The sequence below is a fragment of the Scomber japonicus genome, chromosome 12, assembly GCF_027409825.1.
Source record: "Scomber japonicus isolate fScoJap1 chromosome 12, fScoJap1.pri, whole genome shotgun sequence".
In the NCBI taxonomy this organism is placed as follows: domain Eukaryota; kingdom Metazoa; phylum Chordata; class Actinopteri; order Scombriformes; family Scombridae; genus Scomber; species Scomber japonicus.
Window position 1 is genome coordinate 22,107,767 of NC_070589.1, and position 22,433 is coordinate 22,130,199.

At 37.4% G+C, this 22,433-nt stretch overlaps 1 protein-coding gene across 1 annotated transcript in view; it reads left to right on the top strand.

The window, feature by feature from the left end:
* The first annotated feature begins 250 nt into the window (after positions 1-250).
* The window catches only part of myripa (myosin VIIA and Rab interacting protein a), a 31,046-nt gene continuing 8,863 nt past the window's right edge, over positions 251-22,433 (top strand). Inside the window, exons 1-7 of the mRNA XM_053330743.1 lie at positions 251-294; positions 1,085-1,270; positions 9,451-9,672; positions 15,737-15,873; positions 19,481-19,561; positions 21,243-21,340; positions 22,327-22,407. Of these exons, the coding sequence (XP_053186718.1) occupies positions 1,161-1,270; positions 9,451-9,672; positions 15,737-15,873; positions 19,481-19,561; positions 21,243-21,340; positions 22,327-22,407 (729 nt within the window). The 5' untranslated portion in view covers positions 251-294; positions 1,085-1,160. The remainder of the gene's footprint in view (positions 295-1,084; positions 1,271-9,450; positions 9,673-15,736; positions 15,874-19,480; positions 19,562-21,242; positions 21,341-22,326; positions 22,408-22,433) is intronic.

A 22,433-nucleotide genomic window follows, 5' to 3' on the forward strand; every position in this document is an offset into this window, starting at 1 on the left:
GATGAAACAGTTTTGTTGTTACTGTTTTGAGGAGACAGTTTGATAAATCCTGAATTGCTCCCCTATTGCTATAGATTTAATATAATCTCATCAAGCCAGGAGCTCGAAATCCACATGGATTCACTGCAGACACATTGGACTGCTGACATATTGGCTTCAATCAGAGAAAAGTTGAACTTTATGTCAGAGAGAGAGAGAGAGAGAGAGAGAGAGAGAGAGAGAGATTTCATCCTCAGGAATGCTAATACAGAAAAATGAAATCCAGCTCGGTGTTAATACCCCTGATTTACTTGCGTAAGTGGTTTGAAGGACGTCAAAGTGAGTTTTAAGTGCTTACGGACACAGTTGTTTTCTGTATAGTGTCAACCAGGAGGTGTTTATGTGTGAGCTGTCAGGTTAAAGGCGTGTAATTCAGTCAAAATGGGAGGAAATGCAGGAAAGCTTGGCTTACCATCAGTCAGCAGGACCCTGAAGGACACTTTACAGGGAATGTTTCTGACAATTGTAGTATATTCCAATATTACAAATTCAGTATATGCCTTTAGGTTGCCTCTGAAAAGCCTTTATTGTAAGGTTTTCTTTTAATCTTTATGTACTGACTTGATTTATTGGTTTCTTGTGTTTTTAATAGGAAATGTGTGTGTATTTGCTATTGTATTCTGTTCTTCTCTCCCTTTATGTCTACTTTGACTTTGTAACTGCTTATCTTGATAAGTGCTATGAATGTTATTATTATATTGCCATACATTTATAGTCTTTTGTTAACAGAATAGCAGAAGTTTAGATTTTTATATACATTGTCTGTTGTCTTGCAAAGGCATACTGTGGTGACATAGGTGTTTTTTAAAGGTCATGGGTCATGAATGTTCATAAAGTTTGTTAATATGGTATTTGTCACAGTGCTTTCCAAACTTTTCATAACATATGATAAGCCCACAATGCATCATATACACAATATCATATCCTGCATCATATACTATTATTTACTCTGAACACCTTCTGCCAATAATCCTTGTTTTGGACAGTTTTGCTGTGAAGTTTCTGTCTTCTTCATCTTTGCTTTTGTTTGTTTTTTCATGCACAGTTTCCTCTTTCAGATGATGACAACAAGCTGATTGGTTGGGCATAGGGGCTGAGTGACAGCTGAAAGTGTGTCAACGATGGGCCGAAAGTTGGATCTGTCAGGACTGTCGGAAAGAGAGGCGGAGCATGTGCTGCAGGTGGTTCACAGGGACATGAAGTTACGCAAAAAAGAGGAGGAGCGCCTCAGGTGAGTTCAGATCTCCCCTGTGAATTTGAGAGATGACCATTGGACCAGGTATTAGGAGAGATGGATTTGTTATCAGATGGTCCCAGGATTGAGCCCTGAAACAGCTAACAGCTACGTTATGAGGTGTATGACCTGTCAAAGCATTTTTAAGAAAGTCACTGGACTCCAAAGTGCAGACAGAATGATAAACACCTCAAATAATTGTTTTACCCACTAACATTTAGCACATATAATACTTAAACAAAAGGACAGATGTTACGTTAATGGCTGCATCAATTAAGCCGATAACGTCACAGACCTAAAATGTTTTAATAGCAACAACACAGAATAACACTCAATGCTCACAACACCATGTGAAAATTCCTGTTTGTTGGTTTAATCATAGAAATTAAACTTCATGTGTTCAAGACAGTCTAACAAAAACATTTTTCAAAATAATATTTTTGTTTAAGGCTTTGTTTAATGCTCTAATTAGTATATCCATAGTAACAATCGATCAAATGACTTTGTCTAATGTGAAAAGAGCAAATATTGTGCATCAGGTGGCCAACAATACAACTACAAGTGAAAGCTAATGTTGCTCTTCAACTGCTGGATACATTTGTAAATAGGCAACTTCTACTGAATGTTTTCACCATATTACAGGGAACATATTATACTTTTTGAGGTTTTCTGCTATTTTCATATGTTTAACATGGTTGAATTTCCAAAACTTGAGGTTTTGTAGAAATTCTAGTCAAAAAATGAGTCTTCAAACTGCCCTGAATGCCTAATTTTTGACATTTTTTTGATGTTGTTGACAAGCTGACAGCAGCTCACCTTCTGTTTCATAGCGTTGGTCACTAAGGTTGTTGTAAAGCTTTCTTTCATGTGTTGTTTTTATGTCCATTTTGGTAAAGAACAAGGAATACTATAGTTTGCTTCATGGTTTGTGGGCGTAGCCTTCATAGCCGGCATCTTTCATCCTCAGTGGAGATTTCCCATCATGCCTCTCTCCTCTGCTTTGTGCTCCTCAAAACACCGGACAGGAAGTAACAGCCCTTTCCTGTTGCGCTCAGACAAGTTTCCTCAAAACTCCTGCAGCCTTCAGATTCATCAGAGGCCACAGAAACACAAAGACAGAGTATGCTAATTGGGTGGGTTTGAACTGAGTCTCTGGTGTATATCAAAATGAGTTTGGGCTGAGAGTAATAGAAACACATAATAGTCGGAAACTACTTCTCTGCTTGTTGAGCACAAGTCAGTATTCAGAGGTTAAGAATAACATGGTTATGTCATTGCCCTGTGACTCTTTGCTCGGTTGGATTGCATCCTGCTCTTTCTCTCAGATGCCATTACTCTGCTTACTTTAACTGAAAATGCTTTCAGTGATTAGGGAAGCCTGTCAAAAGATAAGACATTGTTTTTAAGAACGACACGCAAGATTAACATAATAGCTGCAGTTTCTTTCAGATTTACAGGGGATCAATACCTTAATGTGGAAACTTGGCTCAAGCCCCATATTTTCATTTTGACAGAGCACATTCATACAGAGTTAATTGCTGTGGTGATAGATGATTTAAAAATCCTGATATGAGCTGTTAACAGAAACAAACATTGTGGGAAAAAAGTATCAAAATTATACAGGAAGTGCTCAAGTTGGTCTTAATTAATTGGTCCAGTCTGCTTAAAACATAGTATATAACTTATGATAAGATAAAATATATCCATCCTCATTTCTTATCTTTGTGTTTATATACAGTACTTAAGGTGAAGAGAGAAGGGATTCAGGGGTCGTTTTCAGATCAGCTGCTGTGCTGGTTTTATAAGTTGTTGTTGTTGTTCCTCATTGGTATTTACTTTGGATGTATTTTTTTCATGAAAGCCATGAATGAGAACTAATAGTTTAGTATTAGTTTGTGCTGTTTTTTTTGTCAGCAATCTCTTTGGTTCTCCAGCCTATGAAGATATGATCATAAGCCTATTATAGTCTTACAATATTCAATAGTTTTAATTTGTTGTCTGTGCCTGCCAAATAGCCTTGCAATCTGCCTGTTTTGGTTGTTAACAGCTGAACATAATGAATCCAAATATGCTTAGATGGACCATGGATACTTATAAAAACTACAAATAAGAGACATTTGGGTTAAGAAGTGTTTTGACTGTTCAAGATTTAATGCCAGTACAATGAAATAGAAACCTAATCCTTGTAAGCAGAACAGAGAAGTCCTGTCACGGAGGATTGGTGATGTAATGATTTTCTAAGCAATTATATTACATTTTCTTTCTTTTTTTCTTTTTGTGTGTAACCTCTAGGCGTATTGACCTCGTGTTGTATATTTGTATTTGGTCTGTTTTTTTCTCATATAATTAAAATGCAAATTAAAAAATGAACAGTCTTTAGAAGTGAATTTACTAAATTAAAACTCTGTGATAGAGTCATCCAGCAGCCTGTACATCAACAGCATCACCCACCACACAACACCACACCACTGGGAACCTTCATGATAAATGTGAAAAGTCTATGTGTGTTAAATCTGTAAAACAAAACTTACAGGCACTGAACATATGACTAAGCTGTTTCACTTGAATCATATTTGCAACTGGAAGATTTCTGGGTAAATCTCTCTGTGGCGTTACCTAAAGTGATTAAGTGGGGAACTTTCTAGTTTCTCTAACATTTACAAGTGTGGCAAGCAAGGCGCTTAACAATAGCTAATCTGGTTGTTGTTTACCAGGTATGTCTGGATTTGTGCTGACATCTGGCTGACTTGTACAAAAGAGGACATTTTACACATTTGATTTCTGTGGCATATGTAAAATGACCTATTTTATGTTTAAGTGAAGTGATAGCAAACACATTCACACCATATAATTGGTCAATACTTTTTGAGAAGAAGTTCATTTCATCACTTACCACTTTTGGATACCACACCTTTGAAATAAATGTCTTGCGTCATGCAGATTGTGCAGTTTTCTGCTTCCTCAGTCTTCCAGTCATTAAGTGGGCACCATTTTTCATGCATCCTGCTTTTCCAATTTCTGCACTGGCACCTTCCTGAGTTGAAATCCGGTGGTCACACAGAATTTCAACATAGCCATGAGTGATAGACAGGGGAGAATAGGAAAAACAGCATCTGGAGTTGAATTTAAGATGAGAAAGTTTGCAGCTGTTTACTTCTCTTTTGTCCAGCAGCACAGGAGGGTTCTCCTTTTTCTCATGCATAGAAGAACTATCAATCTTGCAATCACCGGCAATAGTGTTGCTGAAATATCTCACATATATAACAGAACTGATATTAAGTTTGATCAAATCTGTGCTGCTTTGCTCTCTAGCCTGTTGCAACAGCAAAAGTACTTTGGATAATGACACAGTCTACAAAGACTGTATACCTGTCATACATCGAGAGCCTGTTAACTTTTTCTTTTGTTTGCTGGTTTGGCGGTTTGTTTGTAAAAGACAAAAATTCTCTTGGCAGTGTGGTTAAAGTCTGCTCAAAAATGATTGGAGTGAAGTTGATTGATCTAAACTCTCTCTGGGAGTGTCGGGGTCCTCCAGAAAGCAGTAACTATCATCAACAGTGAGCACGCTCTTTCTAAAGAATTGACATTGATGACGTCAGGGCAGAGTTACTTCACACAGAAAGACAAACCGCTACCTTAGTTCATACATTCCCTCTGCCATTCAGCTGCTTAATGCACAATAAGATTTCTTTTTCTTTTCCTGGGGCCTGGCACAGTCTTTTGTATATTTTTTGTATGTGCAAAAAGCCCTGGAACTTCACTTTGCACTTGCACTTTGCACTTTACTCTACTCAGAGCAACATTCTTGTGCTATATTTTCAAGCACTTTATTCAGCTGTATTTAATATAGTATTGTGTAGTATTGTATTTTATTTCCCCTCTGGTCATTTGTCGCCTGCTCTGATGTTGTTGTGTGGGAGTGAATGTTGTTGTTTACTGTCTGGTTATGAGGTTGGGCTCGTAGAAACTGAACTGCCCCTAAGGGATAAATAAAGCTGAATCTGAATCTGAAAAAGAAAAGAGAAGACAGAGCTCTGGTTAAGTGATTAGTCAGATTTCAATGCATTTTTTTTTTTTTTTTACATCTGTTAAGCAGCAGGGACAGCGATGAACAGAAAACAGGCTTTGAAACACTGCAGCAGATCTAATGATTTTATGTGGCTTACTGTAACGACTGGTCTTAACTACAGTAAGAGTGATAGTAATCACACCTACTTACACTGTACATATATATTGTAATCTGTATTTACATTATAATCCCATGTAATCCTGTTTTAAATTGTGAGATTACTTGAAGTAATTAGTTCATTGGTCTTTTAACTAAGGCCATGCTCAGTAATTACACATATAGGAATGCATATACATGTGTTTACACACTGTAGACACACAACACACATCTTGTATCCTGTATCTAATTTCATTAGCCCTCTGTGAAATATAAGATTTATGTTATTCCTGTGTTGAATTTGTTTTAAAATGTTGTGATATTGATTGTGGACAACTGTCAGACTGTGTTTATGTTTTAACATGCAGAATAACAAGTTCTTTGGAAAAAGCCACAGGAGCCGGCTCACTGCCACCGCACCTGACGATTTGGAGATTGCTGGCTTGCAATTCTCTGTAGTGTCACCTGCCCACACACAGAACACAGAGTCAGCACTCACACACACACACATACACACACACACACACACACACACACACACACACATACACGCAGACACATACACACAGTCACACAGTCATACATACATGAGTCTTGCTAATCCTGGCAGATTGAGACAGCGAGTCTGTGGAAGTGAAGTTGTGTTCAGTTTTACAGGAAGGTGACTGCATCACTGTAACAGGGAAGAAATGATAACACATTTCTTGCTTAATCGTCTGCACTTATTTATGTAGATGATTTCTCAGCAATTATTATGCTAAGTACTTTATGGAAGCCCAAATGGCCAGCATTACTAACTTCAATATGCACACCGTAAATTATGCACTTTAATATTTATATACAATATGCATTTGAATTAAAATAGAATATAAACCAATTCATTGAACAAACATATTTTCTTGTTATCATTTCTATTTTTACAGTAACAATTATATAGATTTTTATTGCAGTTTTCTTTGCTTATGTCTTTGTCATAGTGGTATCACCAATCCATTCAAACCAATGACTCATGCCAAGCATATCATAGCAGAACATAATGTCCCATTATGCCTTATTTCTATGTAATTTAATTTAATTAATTAACTTTTTTTCCCATGTAGAGAAATTTTCTTTTTTTTACAAAATATATACACAAATCATGTCAATCACCAAGGCAATTCTTGAATGCCGCTTAATCCCGGCTTCAAAACTATTTTGGACAGAGACTGAATACTTTAACAACAATTAGACCATGAGGTAATTTTAATTGGAATCAACTCAACACTAAGACAAAACAAAGATGGAGGACATGTTTTAGCCTCTAATCAAATTAAACAGTCTGTAGTCATCAAACACCTAACTCATCCTCAGCAGGTGACACTTTTTTACTGCTCTTGACTTGTCTTAATTAACTCTTTTAGTTCAACTCAAATATGATGAATGCCCTCTAGTGTTCAAAAGCGGCATAGCAGATATCTTTTCCTGACAAGAAACCATATTGTGCTAACAATATAATACAGCTATAACAGCTAATACGAGTATCATCTTCCTAAAGCAACAGAAAAGAATCCCTCACCATCATCATCTTATCACCAGGACACAGACTTTTTGTGAATATTATTGTGGCTCGATTTTCTCCACGCTTGTTGTCTTTTCTTAAAGCTACAAAGTGCCTGTATACGAGGCTGTGCTGAGTTTATCTACAGTTTTTAACAATTATTGTGTATTATAATCATTTAAATGAGAGATATATTTGCTTTCAGTTTAATTTCTGCTTTTCGGAGGTGTGTTTGTACACCTCCATGTGTTTCTGCATGTTACTTCACTATCTTGCCTCTTGCTGTGAATATCTTACTGTGACTGTGTGTATTTGTGTGCGGTCTGTCTCAGAGTTATTTATGTCGCCCACTGAGGTTCAGTAATGGAGTGTGCTGCTGCAGTGAGAAAGAGCAGCCATCTCTCTGTCAGACAAGCATCTCAGAGACACTGTTAAATTTTTATAGTTTGAGAGTTACAGAAACTGTGATCTAGATGTGCTGACTGTGCTGACAGATTTGCCCTGTGTTTATTTTCAAGATGTGGCTTTGATTAGGGACTCCTAAGTTATATAGTGCATTATTTAGTTATATATTCATTGTTCAACAATTTCAGGTGTTAGTTACCTAATTCTCTTTTGCTGTCTGTTTCATTAAGATTACAATTTGGCTAATATAAAACTGAAATGGCTTCTTTTTTCCTGTTTATGTCCTCATGCTGTCAGACTCACTCACTATGCAGCAGTAATTACCTATCAGTGATTCAGTCATGGCTGATGCTTCTGGAGTCCTGATGTGAAAATAATGGATTTTTTCACACCTTCCTTCTAGAGCCACTTACACAAGTGTTTATTTGTCTTTCTCTTTGCTTCCATCCATCTTGTTTCCCTGCTGCAGTTTCTTCTTTCATCACCTTTTAGCCCCTGTTTGACATGTCTGCTTCTGTTTGAGACGTATGTGACTAATAATGAGGCGAGTGTACAGTACTGTATGTTCATGTACAGTATCAGTGCTTTTCTGTTGTATTTCAGTGCCAGGGTGCAGGAAATCTATTTGAACATGCAAATAAGTGTTAAATATTTGGAATATTCAATTTTTTTTTATAATTTTTACTCTAAAGTTTTGCAAACCCAAGACACTTAAATCTAAGATTTAAACCTTAGAAACACCAGGGAGATCAATCTCAGCACAGAGCATTCACTAGCATTTGTGGCACTTTTGATTAGAGCTGAAATGATTAGTCGATTAATTGATTGGTGATTATATAGAAAATGAATTGTTTGATAATAGAATAATAATTTCGGTCATTTTTTTAAACAAAATGCAAAAGTAGTCAGAGGTTAAAGCTTCTCAAATGTGAGAATTTGAACTTTGTTGGTATCCTACATAATAGTAATCTGAATAGCTGAATTCGGGACTGTTGATCTAAACCCTAATCCTAACCCAAGCTTTAAGAAATTATAACATTTTTCTCCACTTTGTGACATTTTAGACAAAAAAAGATTTATTGATAAACAGCTAGCATGAACACAGTGTGACAGACTGACTGAATGAAGTGAAACCAACCAAAGCTGCTGACAATTCAGTTCGACTGTCAGGTGAGGACTTCATAAGATATGGTCAAAAGATCCAGAACAACTACTAAATGGAGACTTTAGTGAGACTGTTTTCACAACTACTTTCTCCAAGGTCAAACATAACTATGAACCTCAGCTTTAAGTTCTCACTCAAAAATGACAAAACAGAGTGTCTAAATGTCAAAAAGTCTATTACAGATCATGTGATTTGATCAAAACTCCTAGAATTGCTTCTTACTGAACCTTCTTTAATAGTAATACATGTTCATGATGTCGTATTGTTAGCAGTCATGTAAGCAGAAGAGCTGCTGCTGCTGTCGAGGAAAACACACCATGTATTATTCACCACTGCTGGTTCCTTTAACCTTTACATGAGCACAGCAGGCAGCGTTTAAATGAACATGGACTGTTAAGTGCTCAACTTAAATAATCAATTATTTATGACATTTATGAATGAGAATTTCTTTTTGATAATGTCCTGAAGACATTTCACCATCTTGAAATGAATGATGTGCGTCAAGGGAGATATGGCTGCTTTTTTCAATCATCATTTATCTCTTAATGATGTTTAGATTATGATGAAATGAAATGACCGACTTTGTGAAACCACTTTAATTTCTGTTCCATTTTCATTAAAAGGAGGCAAAGGATCAGTGTTATTGTGCGTGTTTATGTCCTCTTTGTGATCCCATTTGACACAGTAAGCCCACGACTGTTGTTTTATCCACAGAGATAAGCTATATCTTCCCCTTTTCATCCTACTCCCAGTCACTCATAGAATCAGATATTTTCATTCTTTTATAAATATATGCATTTTTTCTACCACACATACATAAATTCCCAGTATCTCTCTAACCATCCTTTCTCTCACGCTCTCTTCATCCCCTCTTTCCCTCTCATCCCTCCCCCTCCTCCCCATAGTGAACTGAAGCAGGAGCTCGACGAGGAGGGCAGTCGCTGCCTCCTGCTGTCAAGGCAGAGTTGCTTCAACCGGCGCTGCTGCATCCGCTGCTGCACACCTTTCACCTTCCTGCTCAACCCCAAGCGCCAGTGCCGGGACTGCCTCTACAACGTCTGCAGGGCCTGCCGGGTCTACAATAAGCCGGACAAAGCCTGGCTCTGCTCCATCTGCCAGAAGAGTCGGTAAGGTTGGCGGCAGTCGTGTGGTGATTCAGATGCTGTTTGTGTGTGTGTGTGTGTGTGTGTGTGTATATTAAGTAAAAAGAGGCTAAGTTGAGGTTGAGAGGCTGACAGTCATGCCAAAGGTTATTAAGGTCTTACTTTGCTGAGGGAAAGATGGATTTAGCACTTATTACACAGAACACTAAGATACAGCACAGGATAAAGTCTGGGTCACTGGCTGGAATATTTGTACTCAGCCTAACACAACATGGCAGAGAGAAGGAGAGAGATGACTAAACTCAGCAGGGAAAAGTGTTAAAAGACGTGAAGCTTTTCATTGTGCTTTTCATTGTCTGCATGGCGTGTTGAGTGTAGCATCTCAATTACATATAACTGAAACCCTGTGATATGCAATTGCAAATTGATTTATTGCTTTCCTATATTTCTGTCAGGTCATGTTTTAACTACAACTCAGAACGACATCTGCTTAATGAGGAAAGTCTCTATTTTTCTAAATTCATGAACATTTTAAAACACATCACTTGGAATATGTGTTGTTCATGTTCTACATGAAAAGATGACATTCTGAAGAGTTAACATTTTCTCTTAAAGGATAAAGCTGGTATTATTTTATGTTCCTCAAGGCGGGGTCATGCACATTAGTTACTGTAGTATGATATGTTGTTGTGGCATGAAAGAGAGAGAGAGGGATACACAGTAACCATTCCGACAACACACACTACCAGACAGTCTTTTCTCTGAAGGCATCAATATCATTTGTACATATGACAAGTGGCAGGTGTAATTCTTTGAAGAATCAAACGTTGCTTGCTTTCACACCTCCACACATCTGTCCAACTGCTGTGTGAAATGGTGCGTGACTGTCGAAATTCTCAGATGCAACAGATGCAGCCCTCAATCTCTGACGTCAGACAGGTTGAAACAGGTTTTTTACATTCCACCATTAAACAAGCACTTAGCAAACAACGTGCTTACTTCAAAAGACCAAAAAAAACAAAGAATGCATCAATTGTCTCTCAGAATTTCACTGCTCTGTCTGGTGCAATGAACTCACAAGCCCATTTGCTTCCTCTGAATGTGTATTTTTTTTAAACCAACTCAAAAAATAAAAGTTTCATCTTTAGAAAAAGGCTAAGAAATTCCCTAATGCAGCTGGGTACTGTTGTTTTAGCAAAAGTTACTTGAAAAGGAGTGTCTACGACTAAGTAACGACTAGTTAAAGTCGTTCACTAGTGGCCTCACATGACAAGTGGCCTTTGTGAACACCTCCACAGAGGTTACCGTAATTTCCGGACTATAAGCCACTATTTTGTTCCCACGCTTTGAAGCTTGCAGCTTAAACAATTACGCAACTAATTTATGGATTTTTCCCAGTTTCACAAGCTTCGTCAAAATATCGCATGACCACACGGTATTTCAGTGATCGCGCGATATTTCGACGATGTTTACAGCTTTAGCATTAGCAGCAGAGTAAAAGCCATCAGGTAAGTGTTTATTTTAATAAACTCCTGGTGTACTTACCAACTTTTCAATGCATGGATTTATGAGTAAAGACCTTATTTGTACTACTGTAGAAGTTTGATAACAATCCAGGCATTATTAGTGGGGTAATTTACGAGATACACTGGTGGTCCCGTTAGCGCCTATACTAAGCCATTCGGCTGATAGCTCTAACTCCACTATTTTCCGACCAAATGAAAATAAACGGCTGAGGCTCAGATTAGATAGACCTCATGGTGCATATGACACTAGGTCGAAATTACGCCGAACCATCGCTTTAAAGCCTGTGTAAAGTTCCTTTGTTTTAATGTAGGCACCTGCGACTTAGAGACATGTGCGGCATATTTATGTTCAAAATAAAAAAAAAATAAAATTCAGTGGGTGCAGCTTATATTTAGGTGCGCTTAATAGTCCGGAAATTACTGTAAACACCTGGGTTATTGCACCAGTTAGCCAGACTAGCACAGACTTGTCAGACACGTAAGAACTGATGAAGCTCTTCGAATAAGAGGCGAAACGTCTTCATAGACATATTACAAGTCCTGTTGCTTTCAATTCAATTGCCCAGAGTAAATTGTGTATTTTTAGGGGAATATTTCCATTCCAGCAGAAGACTGACTATAAGGTCCATGGTCATAACCTGTCACCCAGTGCAGCTCATTGATGTGTTTTGAATAGTTTTTGGACAATAATGAATCTTTGTGTCACAGAGGAATAATATATATTAGGCTTTGGATACACAGACTATATTTGTTAGCAGGAACAGTTCATTGCTAGTTTTGGTCTTTTCATGGAATTTGTTGACAATAAAGAATTTAGTATATTTCCAGGCTTACCCTTTAAAAACTACAATCTATGCATGATATACAATACTATATTGAACATACTGCATAATGTATTTTAAGACTTTTTCAAATTTCAAAAGTCTTTTTTCTAAACCCACTTAGCCTGTTCTGGATCAGGGCAGCTGGAGTAAATGCCAGCAGCAGGCACTGGGCAAGGAGGAGGGTACACCCTGGACAGACAGTTGTCAACAAACTCCTTTTTTAACTTTCAAATTCACCTGAAAATCTGGAGGAAACTCATGCAGATGCAAGAAAAAATGTGAAATCCTCACAGAACATCACAAGAGCTTCTTGCTGTAAGTTGCAAAAACTGACCACTGTTGAGCCTTGGGTGGTGCTGCTCTGCTGGTGACCTGGGCTTTTGCTTATTAAGGAGTTGGACTCCCTACCCTCTAGTGACAATGTTAAGAAATGTCTGCAGATTTATCCACACAAATGCAAAGACAAAAAAACTTCACCAAACTGCAACATATATCATTTTCTTTAAAATGACCTGACAGAATTTCACCTTTTCTATCAAAGCTCCTTTCAAAGACCTGAGCTGAATTCCAGCTTGGTGCACTTTCTTATCAACAGTCTTTAGATTCTCAAAAGGTTTCTGTTCTTCGGAAAAGCTCCATAATTATTCCTGTTCCTAAGAAAGCGCATCCAACTGAAAATAATGATTGTTGCAGTTACATCAGTTGCCTTGAGAAAGGCCTTGAGGAGTTTGTGGGGTCAAGTTTGAAAACGGACATGGATAGTAAACTAGACGCACTATAGTTCGCTTATAGACAGGGACACAGTAGGGATGATGCCATTACTGCTATTATACACTTGATTGTAAAACAATCCCAAATAGAGGGTAGTCTACTAAATTGCGTGCACAGTGCAATAGATTGCTTGTTTCATTTGCGTGTGTTTTGCAGGTGATCTACTAAGAATAACTGTGTAAATGAAAACAGGTGCAACAGGGTGGAGACAGCAGTATTTAAATGAGGGTTCTGCGTGTCTGAATGGAGAGCTTGGATCAGCAGAAAGCTGCAAGCGCAAAATGAAATGTGATCAGGTTCTAGTGGAAGAGGTTAACAAATATATTGAGTTATAAAAAAATCAAATATTACCAGAAAGACCGACATATGCGAGAGTATTTGTGACAAAGTCAATGCTGTTAGTAACACCAAAAAATATTCCACTCCAAAATTATAACACAGGTGGAAAAACTCCATCCTGTGCATATTCTGTCATTGTGCCTCCGTCTCCTCCTCTCCACAGTGACAAAAGTCACCTTTTACACACGCAAACCTTTAGTAAATCAGGCCCCTAGTGTACAGTAAAGTTTATTGATTTTAGTTCTGTTTTAACACTCTTCAGACTTTATACTGTAATTCAGAGTCTTAGTCAACTGGATGCTAATTAACATAAGATAAGAGAAGATAAAATGCCTTTATTGTCACTGTACTTAAAATAGAGTGAAATTGCTGGTGCCCATCACAGTGGTATTTTAACATACTGCATGCATACCTACAGTATACATACACACACATACAACTACATACATTCAGTATCACACACAATCAATCAAGACCCATCATAAAACTATGCGACAGCACAAAACAAGGCAGGTAAAATTAAGACGAAGCAGGTAAGAAAAAATAAAGTACTGTGAGTGGAAGAGTCTGTAAAATATTGAGTTTTTTAAAAGTGGGTTGCAGAGTCACTTTGTGTGTTTATTGAGATTCTGGATGGCTTTGGGAAAGAAACTGTTCAATAGTCTGTTGGTGCGTGTTTTTATTGACCTGTACTGCCTCCCTGAAGGCAGAAGGTCAAAGTAGTGGTGACTGGGGTGAGAAGAGTCCTTTATAACTCTGCATTTATTAGGTGGTATCACTCTTTCTTAACCAACAGCACTCTGCAGGTTAAGGTTAAGAATAGTCAGGACTGGAGCTCCATGAGGCTCCTTTTACTGTGTGCACAAATTAATGTTCATCCAGGCACTCACTGATTATTTTCAAATACTCAGATCAGATGACTGCTCTGCTATGTTTAGCCCACTTTACAGGCACGATGAAACAAAAATCTATCATTCAGACGTAACGTGACACACATTCCTGTTGTCTGTTGTCTAAATTGATGAGGACAGACAGGTTTTATCTGACAACCTTCATGGAATGAAGGGGACAGATGCTGTTTGGGCATTTCCGTTTTGCCTGTACTGTAGGTTTTTGTACAAATACTAACTGACTGATGCCTTGGGGTGTATATTTTTCTGCATTGTACCCTGCAGCATTTTTAGCATATTGTTTTGTATTGTATCTCAGTGTCTTATGTCTCTATCTATCTATCTATCTCTATCTATCTATCTATCTATCTATCTATCTATCTATCTATCTATCTATCTATCTATCTATCTCTCTATCTCTCTATCTCTCTCTCTCTCTCTCTCTCTCTCTCTCTCTCTCTCTCTCTCTCTCTCTCTCTCTGTCTATCAATACTCACAATAAAATTTCATAATATTATCAAACATGATATTCATGATTCAGTACTTATAAAACAACCATGGCATTTACTGACTGTGCCATGGAGTGGGATCCTGATTGGCCGATGGTGTTCCTCATGCAGGACTGAGGACCTAGCTTGGTGTGCAAGCTAAGATTGTGAGAGGAGTTTAAAAATGTGCAAAATACTAGTAACAATAATCATTAAAGAAATTGATCTCTTGGGACTTTGGAGGCTCTGTCGGCTTCCGTTTTTTAATTAGTGGATATCTGACACTGTAGGAGAGGAGACACTACGAGTCTACTGGTGTCACCTCCACCTCCTGTCAGCACACTTACACTCAGCACTCAGCTCCCCGTCACGCTGCAACTCGACTGCACACTGAACAGATGGTAACTCATTAAACATGCTGACATGAATATCTCTGAAATATCCTACACCTGTCATTCCTCAACATTCAACTTAATTCTAGTTCATTTAATTCTTAATAGGAAAGGTGAAGATGAGACATTCATCTTTTTTATGGGAATTACATCATGCATAAATAAGGTCCACATCAAAACTAATTTTCATAAGGCACCTGTTAAATTAGTCATTTAAAGAACTTACTGTTAGATGATGGAAACTAACTGTAACTTACATCATGATGGTTTATCCCTAAAATAAATTAAAGTTTGAAATATTGGATTCTTTCTGGTGTACAAACCTGATTAAAAGCCACTTTGTGTTGAAAATGTTTTATTAGTTTTAAGCATCTTTCAAATTATTCTGATGTCATAGTTTGTAGAAACTTTACAATAAAACTTTGATACGTTGTTTTAATTTCTATTATCCATTATCAACTGGCAGCAAGCACTGCTGTATGCCATTGTGTCTTTAATATTAACTTTGTGCACCAAACACATTTTTCAATTTCAGCATTAAATTTCCAATTTGCTTCATCTTTTCACATCTACATTCAGAAGGGATCAGGTCATTTCTTATACCTCTTAAGACTTTGCTGATATTTTAAACTGATATATCACATATCTGGCTCATTTTACTTAAGGGAGAATCTTAATGCCAAATACTAAATTCAATTGTCTCCCTCCAAAAGATGGTGGCTTCACTTAACTGGACCTTTTCCTAAAGACTCTTTCTTTCTGCATGTGTCTAAAAGGTTTAAGATTGACTACATTTTAAACTGCTGTCTGTCTGCCTCTCTCTCTCCCTCTCTCTCTCTCTCTCTCTGTGTGTGTCAGGTTATTGAAGACACAGTCACTGGAATGGTTCTACACTAATGTGAAGACACGCTTCAAGAGGTTTGGCAGCGCTAAAGTATTGAAGACCCTTTACAGGAAGCACTTGGTGGAGCACAGTGCACTTGCAGAGCTGACTGGTAAATTACTCTGTTTATTAGTGTTGCTGCTAAAACCTGTTTGCATTCGTTTGGTATTATGACATTTAGAGTAAACCTGTGCAGAACAGAAAAAGAAATTACACAACAAAGAATCAACCTTCAGTGTGCTTAACTTGTCTTATGTAACACATTTTGAGAGTATTTATGGCAAAACATGACATCTAAAAGGGTACTGAAATCCTGTATATGACCAGGTCAGATCTACAAACTTAATCCTACACTGAATGCTGTAAAGGGATTACTTAGGGAGAATTTACTGTCATTAGAAATGATGCTGTGTATATGAGAAAGTGTCTAATTCAACCACAGTATATAATGTTTCAGTGTATCTGCATGATTTTTGCTGTTTCATATCTCAAAGCAGCAGAGAACAGGAAGTTATGAAGAGAGGGGACCAGGATTGAGGTCTTGCTCGGCTTCCATCTCACATAACTTCAGCAGATTAGTCTGACTGCTGCCAGACTCCAGACTTTTTTGTTGTTTGTTTGCTTCCTTTCCATCATCACTGAGCAGGGAATCAGGGCTGCTGTATTTGGGTTTTATTATATAATATACAGGTGTTTCTGTGTGTACAAATGGTAGGTGCAGACTGTATGTACACTTCACCCGGGCTGTGACAAAAACACCTTTTATTTCAACTTCAACAATTAGAAGTTAAAAATACTGTCAAAATTCAGTATAAAGTATAATCCAGTTATCATTAATTGATTAGTCAATAGAAAATTAATCTTTTTCAACTACTTTGCTAATAGAATAATTATATTGCTAATTTTTTTTTAAAGCAAAAATGTCACTTATACTGTGGTTGCAGCTTTTGTAACTGAAGATTTCCTGTCATACATGATAGTAAACTGAATATCTTTGGATTTTGGATAATGGTGGTGGTACAGGAAAAGTCAGGGATCAGTTAGAGGCCTTCATCCTTTAGGGATCATGAATGTATGTACAAAATTTAAAGCCAATTCATCTGATAATTGTTGAGTTCAATCTGGACTTAAATGCTTGAACGACAGATGGACATTACCATCCATTCCACTTGCGTTTGTTTTTGGCATTATTTTTGTTTTGTTATTATCATACATCATCAGGCACAGTCCCAATGTTTCTTTTACAGTCTTATTTAATTCACTGTGTCTAGCAGTGGTGTGTTTCTTTAGGCAGTCCTGCACAGCTTAATGTGAAGCGTCAGGCACAAATACACATACATGTTGACCAGGAGCTTTACTAGAGCCAACCATGCTGAAAATGTATTCATCGTACTATACAGTACTTTGAATAAAAGTCTTCACCGGCAGTATATGCTACACAGGGGACTATCTCCAGGCCATTAGTTCAGAGTCTCTGATCTGATAGAACAGAGAAGGGATTTCAGAGCATTATATCTGTTTTGTGGAGGAGAGGTTGCTGGCTGCAGATGATGCAGAGCTGTGACCCTCGTGGGAGGGGGACTCAGGCGGGCTGGCATCAGGCCACCGTTCATTTTCTCTTTCTGATTTAGTTAGCCCTGTTTTCATTTTCCAGTCACACACACACACTCGAGGCGCATACTGTATCATACATTATAATTTGTTTATGACTGACCTGCACTGGAAATTCAGCTGTATTTATCCTTCTGCCAAATCCGATCTGCATGGCCTGACTCATGGAAAGCCCTGCTACTGTTACTTTGCATAAGAACAATGTGAGCTGCATGAATAGCATCAGAATTAATAGAGCTGACATTCGGGAGCTAAAAGTATAGGCATCATCTTGTGTGAGATTTGTGTAGCAGTTTTCCCCTCAAGACTCCAACACAGCCCAGTGACTCAATAGTGCTCAGAGACACCCCCCTCTAAAGAGTGAAGCAAAAGAACAAAATGACCCTCAGGAACAGTGGAAATGGTCAAGAGTACACATACAGCCTAGTAAAAGTCACAACTACGTGATGCTTATTTTACATTCAAATTGAAGTATTTTGAATTTAATATAGCAATATAGAAAACAATGTTAATAGTCCAAATTAACAATTATGGAACCGTAATACACACTCCACCAAGCACTTATTTTTTATTTTAACATGTAAAAAAAAAGATTTCAAATACAAATGGAGCTTAAACATTTTCGGTTTTTGATGATATTGTCAGGGAGGTGATCATTCTGCTTTGTTATTCAGGTCGTAGAAGGTAGTGATGGTTGTTACTGGAGTGTGTTGTAATAAAACATGTTCCTAATATTTTACCCCCTTCATGTATGGAGTGGACAAAATATTAGGGACACTTTTCAAGGAACTTGTTATGTATAGAAGTTAATGAATCATAATTATAATTTGACATCACCCAGAATAACCCTTCTGTAAGTCAGTTCTTCTTGAATTGTACTTTTTCAGCCTTTTAAGTCTGGTTCTGTCATATTTTTTCACCTTCTTGTAATTAACCTGCCATCATATACATTGAGGAGAAAAATCAAATCAGGATTATATTTTTGTATAGATACAGTTTGTGCACCACGGTCAGTTAATCTTCCTGAAAGTCCCATGGTGCCTTGAGGGTTACAATGACCTTTAGCTGCTGTGGTTGAGACAACCATGTTGGTCATGAGTTTTTTCATGTCCATGAGCTGGAGCTAAATGTGCCCTGACTCTAGATGTTATAACACAGATGTATACACACACATATCTACCAGGGGGCACATAATTAATATTTCAGCCACTGAAATACAAATAAAGATGCTCAGTTTGTCTCATGTTGTGTGAACTCATGCATGTCTACATGGTTTTAGCAGTTAAAGGGCTCTCAGAATCAAAGAGTGCTCTCTTCATTTTCAAAATAATCTAGATCATATAACTTAAGTCCTCTTTTTGCCCCTTAAAATGATTGGAAGTGACCTTGTGTACTCCACTGTACTTCTGAACCAACGCCTGCTGCACACAGATCAGGTCGCCTGGTAATACCACACACGAGGTTGCTCTAATGCACTTATATAACCACAAATGGCTGCATTGTTGCATGAATATTTGCACAACGTGAAAACAGCTCAAGGCTCAGAGTTGGGAGAGGAAACTGTTCACAGTCGGACTGAGCTCTCTCACATCCCTAAAGGCTGCTGCTCAGTCATCATCTCTGAAGTCTAGTCATGAATTTAAAATCTCATTTACCATATTTAAAGCCAGAGATACATCATCTGTGGTGAAAGACATATTACTTGCTATGATTTTCTGCTCATCTGCTCAGTTATTCTTTTTTATTGTTGTTTTTGGTTAAAATAATCAAATTAGTTATACATTGTTGACCCTCTTAAAAAAAAGAGGCAACAATCCATCTACAAATGTAATGCAAGAAAAAACATATCCATATAGATATTTTAAATTTCAAATTTCTGCATGAATGAAGAGTATTGGTGATAAGATTCAACTTGATACATACTATAATAATGCAATGTGTGTAAAAGTAATCATCATTGCTGTGGCATTTACAGAGAATACATATTGTGGTAAATTCATGCATGTACTTTTATAAGAAGAGAGACACATTTTCCCTTTTGTTGACTGTACTGTATCAGCTTTTTCACATCCATGTCAACATATGTCTTTGTGTGTGTGCGAACGCAGAGGGCAGCGCCTATGAAGAGAGCATCGGCAATGAGGGCAGCGTCTGTGGGAGTGATTCAACCCTCTACAGACAATCTCGAGGTGCAAATGAGTTTTATAATTATTTCACCGTTTGCCAAACACTGACCCATCCAGTGTATACAAGACACTGTTATACTTATACTCTAATACTAATATATTACTAATCACTAATATAAATTGTTTTGCTCTGAACAGAAGAGGAAAGAAATGAAATGCTGAAAGTTTATTCAAATGCTTTTTCCTCATTCCACAGTTTTCCTCAACTCTGTTTTTGAGCGTCATATATGTACATCACATACTTTAGTAGTGACAGAGGTTAGAATGGCAGCAATGCTTCAGGCCTAAATCTTTTTCTGAGGATAAAATGATCCTCTGTAATGGCAACTGTGAGATTAAAAAAAGTCTCTTAAGCTGCTCTGCTTTTAGTTGTGTGGTGGTAAATAATTAATACTAGTCACAATAAAAAGTTATTATAGTCATAGTTGCACTGGTATCAGGACTTGGCATGCAGGAGCAGCACCATAGAAGCAAAAAACTGTATCTGTAAAAGTGTATTGTAATTAGTACCAGTGTCAGTTTAACCCCTAAGTTCTACAGTTTAGTATGGTTAAAAGTTTATAAAATGTTAATTTATTTAAAGGGAACATATGCTTTTTTGTAATTTTCTATAATTTATATACTGTTATGATGCTGGATGTGTCTGTTAAATATAGTCATGTTCCAATTTAATGTTGAACTACATAAAAAATGAAGCCCAGACTTCAGCCTGCTTTGAATGCTGCATGTGTTACCTCTACTTCCTCATGATGACATCACTTTGTTTGTTTTTTAACTGTAAATCATGCAAAGACTGACCAGTAGAGCCCCAGAATAAAAATGATGACTTGGAAATGTGCATGATATGTCCCCTTCAATAATATGTCATGTAATCAGAATATCAACTGATATATTAAAGATACAACTAAAACTAGATTTTGTCCTGGCCTCCTCCACAAAACTCATACATGAGGGTTTTGGGTAAAAATGCAGGAATTGCCTTAAGGCTACTTCCCTGTCAGTGTCTATTACATCAGTTGATCAAATTATTTGCCCCACAGTGAATTTGAGGCCTTTGGGGTTCCGGTCTGGTGGTCCACTTTGCACATTTGGTGCTTAGTGCCTAATTCCATTTCCACAAGAAAGTCACAACAACAGACGTTCTGAGGCCACATTCAAGGTTATTTTGGGATCGTTGTAATCCTCTCATGAATCCATAAACTCATATTTGACCCAGCTGCCATGAGTCTAATCCTTTATAGCAGATGAAGCAGCGGAGAAATTAATATATAGTTAAAGGATCTTGGTTGTAATCTTTTGATTCCAGTTGCATCTCAAGCAGCTGTATGTTGTCGTTCCTGCCTCTGCATGCCTTCCTCTGTGTCTCACTCTGACGTCCCTTCTCCTCACTCTCCCAGTTCACTGCACTAACAGAATGAGTGACTGCAAACATGAGTGAAAAGCTGCAGCGGCCTGATGGTCATGCATCTGTCTGTAGTGCCTCTGACACGAATGAGGCAGAGAAAACAGATCAGCCATGCACGATACAATAATATGAACATTATCCAGTTATTCCTCTCTTTTTAACTTAATTTTACATAATGGAAATTACTAAATCATGTTTTTTGCTTTGATTTTATTTCAAGGATCATTCAGATAATGACAAAACAAGTGCTTATTGTTTTTATTGTTTCTTTTTGTTCAGAGCACAGCATGGCAGAGACACTCACTGTGGCCTTGCGGGTGGCAGAAGAGGCCATAGACGAGGCCATCTCCACAGCTGAGTTCGATACTAGCAGTCAGGTTATTCATGCTTTTCACATATCATAAATAGACTGTCATTATAAATGTATTTGTAGATTTCTCATCCAAGCACTCTCCTTTACGCTTAGTATTACAAAAACTACTGTGCACTGTTAGCATTTTAGTTTCCTGACATTTGTACTGTGATTACACTTCTCTGTAAAAAGCATTGGATGGAAGGTGTAGATGCTGATAAATGTCCTACTTTCAGCAGAATACAGTTCTTTCATCAAGTTTCTCTTTAATCTGAATTGTCAGTCAGATTATGAGAAACAATACAGATTATTCTGGAATCCAAACGACATTTTAATGTTACAGTTAACTTTTATATACTGCTTAAAAATAACATGGATTATCACATAAAGTAATTTTAGTTTTCGGTCAGTCGGTCAGTTTTTGGAGGCCGACAATAACAAAGAATTCATTAAAATTCATACAGATGTGTTTCCCTACAATGTGTAACTGTTACCTAAAGTACATAAATTCTATGTTCAGTTTATCGTTCACTGGCTGAAAACACTTCCCTATTTCACAAGAGACACTATTTATTTTATCTAGTTTTACAAAACACTGATTTTATAGTTTATACACTTTCTTCTTTTCAGTCAGTTTGACATCATATCATTTTTCTAAAACAATCGATCATTCTGGCCCTTTATATCAAGTCAAATTATCTTTGTGCTTTGTTTTTCAAAGGTCACTAAAGAAGCATAATCCATGTACTCCTCTTGACCTACAATCTGTGTGTTAAATCCCAAAGATACATTTCTGATCCTGCTGCCATTTTCAAACATACTGCTGTGCACTACAGTTTATATTCAAAATGATTTTCTTCTCTCTAATCTGTTAAAGTATCACAAAGCTTTTGAACTCAGTGCAGAAAATATGCATATTTAGAGTGTATATTTAGAGAAGCAATCAGTTTATACTGTGTGTGGGGTGCTGAATGAGTGGCTTTTTTACTTGTGTTTGTTGTTGTTTACCAGGAGAAGCAGGATGAGGCAAACTATCTTCGGAAGCACAGAGGAGAGCTTGTTGAGGAACTGGCCAAAACTATTGTGCAACAAGTACGAAAAAAGGACAGATTTTACTC